This window comes from Aptenodytes forsteri, unplaced genomic scaffold, assembly GCF_000699145.1.
Source record: "Aptenodytes forsteri isolate BGI_AS27 unplaced genomic scaffold, ASM69914v1 Scaffold208, whole genome shotgun sequence".
In the NCBI taxonomy this organism is placed as follows: domain Eukaryota; kingdom Metazoa; phylum Chordata; class Aves; order Sphenisciformes; family Spheniscidae; genus Aptenodytes; species Aptenodytes forsteri.
Genome location: NW_008794963.1, coordinates 197,495 through 204,580, shown reverse-complemented (window position 1 = coordinate 204,580; position 7,086 = coordinate 197,495). Strand labels below are relative to the sequence as shown.

At 35.7% G+C, this 7,086-nt stretch overlaps 1 protein-coding gene across 1 annotated transcript in view; it reads left to right on the top strand.

The window, feature by feature from the left end:
- CALB1 (calbindin 1) overlaps positions 1 to 6,128 on the top strand; it is a 17,877-nt gene extending 11,749 nt beyond the window's left edge. The window contains exons 5-10 of the mRNA XM_009275454.1: positions 1,454 to 1,531; positions 4,120 to 4,175; positions 4,268 to 4,307; positions 4,399 to 4,452; positions 4,585 to 4,656; positions 5,066 to 6,128. Of these exons, the coding sequence (XP_009273729.1) occupies positions 1,454 to 1,531; positions 4,120 to 4,175; positions 4,268 to 4,307; positions 4,399 to 4,452; positions 4,585 to 4,656; positions 5,066 to 5,179 (414 nt within the window). The 3' untranslated portion in view covers positions 5,180 to 6,128. The remainder of the gene's footprint in view (positions 1 to 1,453; positions 1,532 to 4,119; positions 4,176 to 4,267; positions 4,308 to 4,398; positions 4,453 to 4,584; positions 4,657 to 5,065) is intronic.
- The last annotated feature ends 958 nt before the right edge of the window (positions 6,129 to 7,086 follow it).

Here is a 7,086-nt window from a genome sequence, read left to right as displayed (position 1 = left end):
ACCACTTCCCTGGGCAGCCTGGTCCAATGTTTAACCACTCTTTCAGTAAAGACATTTTTCCTCATGTCCAATCTAAACCTCCCCTGGCGCAACTTGAGGCCATTTCCTCTCATCCTAGTTTTTGTCCAGTTTTATTTTTAGGTCAGTATTTCTTGACAAGCCCAAACTTTTAAAGTATTTACTATGTGAGGAGTACACCCACTTACAACTTTGTAAGAGAAATTTAAGCTGGAAATCAGGAAAACTTTCTAACAATAGCAACAGCAGTGGAATACACTGTCTAAAGGGGAGGCAGACTCTCCATCACTGCCTGTATTTAGAGAAGGTTTGGCAATAGCTCAGATCAGACAGTAACTCAGGAAGTTTAGATATAGATGATCCTCTGTTGAGACATGGAGATGGACTGGACAGCCTTTCAATGCCCTTTCCAGTTCTATTTTCCATCAAAGCGCACAAGATTAAACATGTCTTCGTAACGTCCATTTACAACATTTCAGTTATGTTCTTTGTATACAACCTACCAAGAAGGCCTTCCAGTATGGAGGGGGCCAGACTGGAAGAGCTATAGTGGGTATTAGTCATATGACTATTGACATGATTGCATTCAAGTTCAAGAATGTCATCTATGTGCAAATAGATTTTCTTATGAGCTACCCCATTTTCTATCTTGCAATGTGGCCCAAAATTCCACAATGTGGCACTCCAACTGATGACAGTAATGAGGTACTTCATTGAGCATTGACAGGCATACAGACATCTCAGGTCTTGTAATGCCCTTGTTAAATTGATATCTTTCTTTTTTAATGTCACAGATCTAGTACAGAAATTTAAACCACTGAATGGGTGGAAACAATCTTATTTTTTAAAGTAAAAATGGCTGGTATTTAAAGTCATGTGATACTATATCAAAATCTCATTCAAAAAAAATTCAATGAAACTGGCTGCACACATTTAAAATACAAGAAGGAGCAACATAGCAACATTCACTTCTAGCACCGGGTACTGCCATAGGCAGGAGAAATCTTGATTAATCATTGATCTTTTCTGTAAAATTGTGCCTATGTTGCAAGAAGTGATTAGGCATCCAAGTTTTCAAGGAGACTCAAGGTTAATTAGTTTAGTTTACTGATAGAGCTGATTAGGAAGCAGTATACTTGAAAGCCAAACTATTTTTTCCAAATTCACAATACAACAAATGACATACAATGCAGAAAGTTTTATGAGTCACTTTTTCCAAATAAAACTGTGCAGTATACTTGAATTGATCAAAAGAAACTGTTATATTAATAGCTGTTAATTACTACTTCTTTTCACACTTATTTGGAACTTCAGCAGTAAATACTAAAGTGGGAGTAAAATAGTATATCCCATTACTTTAATCTGAAGTTAGCAAATCAAGCATTTTATACTGTAGATAAAAATTCACCTATTACTCTTCTATTTATTTTAACAGAGCTTCTTGAAAGATTTATTACAGAAAGCAAATAAGCAGATTGAAGACTCAAAGCTAACAGAATACACAGAAATAATGGTAAGATTATTTACAGGCATATTTTATCAAGACTGGATTAATCCAAACTCTGTTTATCTTTAGCCACTGGAAGGCTCCGAATGACTTGGAGCCCCACCAGTCCTAATCAGGCTAACTATGTCATTGCAACAGAGAGACGACTGTGGCATCTAGCACTGCAAGTACTTCTGCAGCTACAGAGCTTTGATGGGCAGTTTTCAGTGCTGCTTAAAAGAAAAAAAGCTCGGGAATTTTGGATCTTCTTGGTATTTATATAATACCAGACCAGACCATACTATTTTCCCCTGTTATGCTTCCCTGTGCTATTAGTTGTAAAACTGAAGTCTTCGCAGTTCATAGGAGAAAAATTGTACCTGTCATAATTACATTATTATGTTTATATAAAATTAATTTGGGGTTACTTTCTATGTTTTGCCTTCTTACAGTGCTGTAGTGTCTGTCTCTTCTCTTAAAAGCCATCGCTGCATGGTGGCTTCTTACCAGATTTACAAACATCTCACTCTTTCCTTCTTCCCCCCTTCAAGAAGGAGAAACTGATGTTTTAGATAAACACTAGAACAAAAATGTCATTTCCCTGGCCTTAACTCAGCCTGTCCTTGGGGCACTGCTTTCATCCCACAGCTATGGTGCTCCATGGTACGGATCAGTATTGGCTTCTGAGTGAACGTTTCAAGAAAAAAAAAACCACTCAGAATTCTTGTCTTCAGGAAATGCGTAACACTACATTTTTTGCTTTACCAGCTTGGTTTCATCCTAAAATATTTTTAGCAATCAAGAACATGCTAGGTAAAAACACTAGCCCTCAAACTGGCCTGAGAACGGCTGATCAAAACTTGTGTTTCTCCTGGAAAAAGTCTGCTGGTTTGTGGTACCAGTATAAACCATTTACCTAGAATTGTCACTGTTTATTCACTGGTGAAGATAACACGTATCATTTTCATTCAGGGAGCTTTTTGACCTTTGTTTTAAAGTGTGCTTTAAGTTCTGGCTTCTGCAGAGAGACACAGCAATCAACAGCAGAATCAACAGCAATAAGAAAAAAAAAAAATAAGACCAGCTCTCCCATAATCTCCTCAGAAACTAAAAAAGAAGACTAGTAGAAAACATACGGTCCTGAGCAGCTGCAGGCAGGCACAGCCAGCCACTAACAGCCCATCAAAATGCAAAATACGTTGACTTCACAGCTGCCACTGCTTACCTCCCCAAAAAGCAAATCTCCTTGCATGGGAAATGCACGCAAGGCAGATGCTTTTATACAAGGAAAGAAGGTGTTAAAAGGAACCAGGGTGTTATGTAGAAATAAATGTTTATAGAATTGGTCTCTTTTCTGGTCTCCTTTGCCATTTACTGTGTATTAACCAAGTGAAATTGGGTCTTTTTTCATGGCATTAATTCTATCTTTGAAAGGATATACACTTCTCTCGGTACAGGATGCCGCTTTTCCTCTTATCTAAAAATTACATCTAAAATTACTGTGATTGAAAAGTGATGGGATGGAGTGTGGGTGGCGGTGTTTTCAGTACAATGTCTAACAATGTTTTGTACAGTTTGCAGCATTTGTGACTCTTTTATACAGCAAAGGCAAAATAATACTAATATGCAGACATAAAAACTGGGAGAGGAAGTCCCACGCAAGTGTAATATCTCCATCTATTTCTAATAATGAATATAAGCTGTTTGTGCCACTCAAGCAGCAGGAGCTCATGCTTTCAAGGGCTCAAAGGAAAACACTTTAATACAATATGATTATTAAAAATTATTATAAATAGTATTCACATATTTTGTCAAATTACATTAATATATTTATTTCTAGAATTTAATTATAATTATTTGGAGACATTTAATTTCCCATTTTCATACCATCAACAAAGTGTGATCATCTACAGCATCTGTTCACTCTTTTCGTGAAATACATCACAGAAACAGAACGTGATCTTTACTTAAATATTTAGACCTAGCAGCCAATTGAATGAAATGTCTATTATTTTCTGTCTAAGGAATTGAATACCTTGGATTCTATTGAACTTTACCTGACTGTTGTTTCACCTTCATGAATGGAGAATAATGATGCTATTATCAGATCATGACATGAAGTCAAAAGTAAAATGTTGTCATGTCAACACTTCTCTCATTTATAAATAGGGAATTGAATACCTTGGATTCTATTGAACTTTACCTGACTGTTGTTTCACTTCATGAATGATGCTATTATCAGATCATGACATGAAGTCAAAAGTAAAATGTTGTCAAACACTTCTCTCTCTCATTTATAAATAATTACATGCACATTTTTCATATGGGACATTCATCACTGTAGGCAAGTTAAGACCTACCTTACAGCAGGTTAATCAGAATTGTTCATCTGGTTTCTTATCAGGCTTTTGCAGTAAAATTAATTACTATAAATTACTTCTTCGGTACTTTAAATAAATGTATTACACAGCAAATGTGACAGATTAAAACCTGGAGCCATCATTTCAGCATGAAATAAAGGCTAAATTTCATAGAACTTAAGTTTTCCAAAGAAGTGTTTTCTCCATGATAATGATTAATTTTGATTAGTAATGCAAAATTATATATTCTTTCAGCTCAGGATGTTTGATGCAAACAATGATGGAAAGCTGGAGCTTACTGAACTGGCCAGGTATGTCTCAGGTCTCTTCACAACAAATACCATGTACCAGTCGCTGTTATGGAAACAGCTAAATATTTGACCTTTGTTTTTTCTCTCCAAAGACTACTCCCTGTACAGGAAAATTTTCTTATTAAATTTCAGGTATGAGTATTCACATTCTTAAGGTAACCTGTTACCATCACACATAACTGGCGTCATTAATGGATTTTTTTTTTTTCCTTTTGGCATTTAGGGTGTCAAAATGTGTGCAAAAGAATTCAATAAAGCCTTTGAGATGTATGATCAAGTAAGTCTTCAAAAAACCTTTTTATTAATTGCATAATTTGATGGCATTTATTTTCTGAATTTGTGGAAAATTAGCCATAACCTCTGAAATGAAAAATAAATGTTTAAAATTATCTTTAATGTTATTTTTCAGGATGGCAATGGCTATATAGATGAAAATGAACTTGATGCACTACTGAAGGATCTCTGTGAAAAGAACAAAAAGGTAATCCTAGAGGGCTTTTTTCCCCTTAGAGATTAGATTTAATTTGGATTTTAAGGACACTTTAATCCACCCAACTAAGATAAATATAGAGCTCCTAAGTCATAATTCCTGAAGTCAACGTACAACTAAAAATCTTGGCAGAAGTCATAGCAGTGTAAATCCTGACCTAGAGGAGTTGTGATTACATAGCGACACTGTCAAAAGCTTGCTTCTGAGACATCAGCTACCAGCAATCATACATGCGGCTATAATATGGATAACATACAAATACATAAACAACATTTGCAATGTGTTACTCTTGGACAGGCTGAGAATACCCTTTTTTTTTCTCATTTTCTGCCATTGGAAGCAGACTTGTTCGTGCTGGTAACAAAACATGATTAAAAAGCATTATCTGTTCTTTAAACAGGAATTAGACATTAACAACCTTGCAACATACAAGAAAAGCATCATGGCCTTGTCTGATGGAGGAAAGCTTTACCGAGCAGAACTGGCTCTTATTCTGTGTGCTGAGGAAAACTAGAACTCTTCTATCATGTCCACTTAACTAGTGATGTACTCTATCTACACAATAACTGTGCACTATAAGGGAGTAGGCTGTATTTTTAAACTGCATATAGAAAATTAGCCAGGATGTGTGGCACATTCCTTTCAGTTTGTTTCTATACTGTTTGTAATGTACAGTTTTTGTAACAATAAGATTGATAAAGAGAATGTCTATGTTTGGGCCAGTCTGTATATTCGAAAAGAAACTAAAATATGTCCGGGTTGGTTTTGGTTTTGTTTTTTGTTTTTGCTTTCATAAACACAGCTGGAAAAAGATTAAACCTGCTGACATTGCTGTGGTCATCATATCCTTTGACACTTGCAACATTTCTCCTTGTTGATCCACATAACAAAAATGTCTACAGATCTCTTTCCCAATTACAACTAAATGTTTTTTAATGCAAAACACGGATTCAGATGATGTATGATTTACATTTGAAATAGGAAAGAGCCGCTGGCATGTCTGATTTCCAAAATTTACCAAGGCACTAAGAAATATTTTCAGTTGTCAAACCACCCACTTACAGGTCTGTGCTCTCTGAAGTTTTTCAATTACTCTTCTCATTACGAACTCATAGCATATAGACAAAGCATTTATGTGGGATAGATCTCCACGCAGTAGTTGACAAAAATATAGTGTTTTCAATCTAGCTGTTTAACTTTACTGAATTTAAACATAGGCACTTCAGAAATAACTGCCTTTAATTTGTCTTGGAATCCTGGCTAAATGACAGGTAGTATAGTTAACACACAGATTAACATATGATATCATAAGTGTACCTTTCATGACTATTCCTGTGTCAAAGAATATGACAATCCATTTTCTAAACTATTTTCACATTTTGCAGGTTATAATTATTCTAGTAAATTGTTGTTTTTACATCATATTCGGTGTAATCTATAATTAAATTTAATAGCCTAAGATTGTTGGTGTCTAGTTTGTCTATCTCCCGGATTCTTTTTTCTGTACCATGTAAAGGACAAAACAACTATTTTAAAAAAATGTGCCTCCTTGGATCTTACACTGAATTACTAATCTATAATAATAGTATTAAAATTTAACACTAAAAGAAGCAAAAGATCTAGTCCAGATTTGATACCAATTTAGCAATTCAGTTTACATGGTGGGCTCTGAATTTTATTATGCAAGAGAGGTATTTTCTAAGTGGGAACTATAATATGGAAACAGCCCTGTCTTCTTCCATCTTTAGTTTTTTGGCCTGGCTGCCTTTTGACTTTAGACCAGTTTTATGCCAGACAACTCCATGAATGTCCAGGCCGTTGCTCCCAGTATGTACTGGTGCAGGAAGGAAATTGGGCTGTGTCTTAAAGCCAATAAACCTACGTTGCCTCCATGTACAACTGTTTCAGAAGCAATTCCAGGTTAGCAGATTAGCTATATACAACTTCTCAGATGCATCTCTGTGTCTTATTTAACAAGCAGAAGCAAATGCATTTTATTTGAAATGTGCCTCAAACAATGAGTCTCAGATCCTTCAAGATTACAGTCACTGAACTCCCACTGAAATTAATCCTTGAATTCCTCAGGTGAACTCAGGCAACTAAATACCATTTCAGGAATGGTCTAATGGCCTTGGTCTCTCTCCAGTCTGAGTCTTGGAAAGTTAGGACTAGGTGGTGCGGGATGGGGCCTTGCTGAAAAAAGCCACAAAAAAATTAAAGTAAGATTAAGCTAGCTCATTCTCACCACTTTACTCCCACTCCATGCACAGCGATTTAACTTCTCACTGGCTTGTTCTCCTTGTTTCTCTTTGCAATGTGAAATACAATTGTGTATGTTAAGTGAAGGAACAGTGAATCTGCCTATCAGTACAATAAATGATTTCTATTGTTCATACTGTGCACTTGAAACCCTGGATTTTG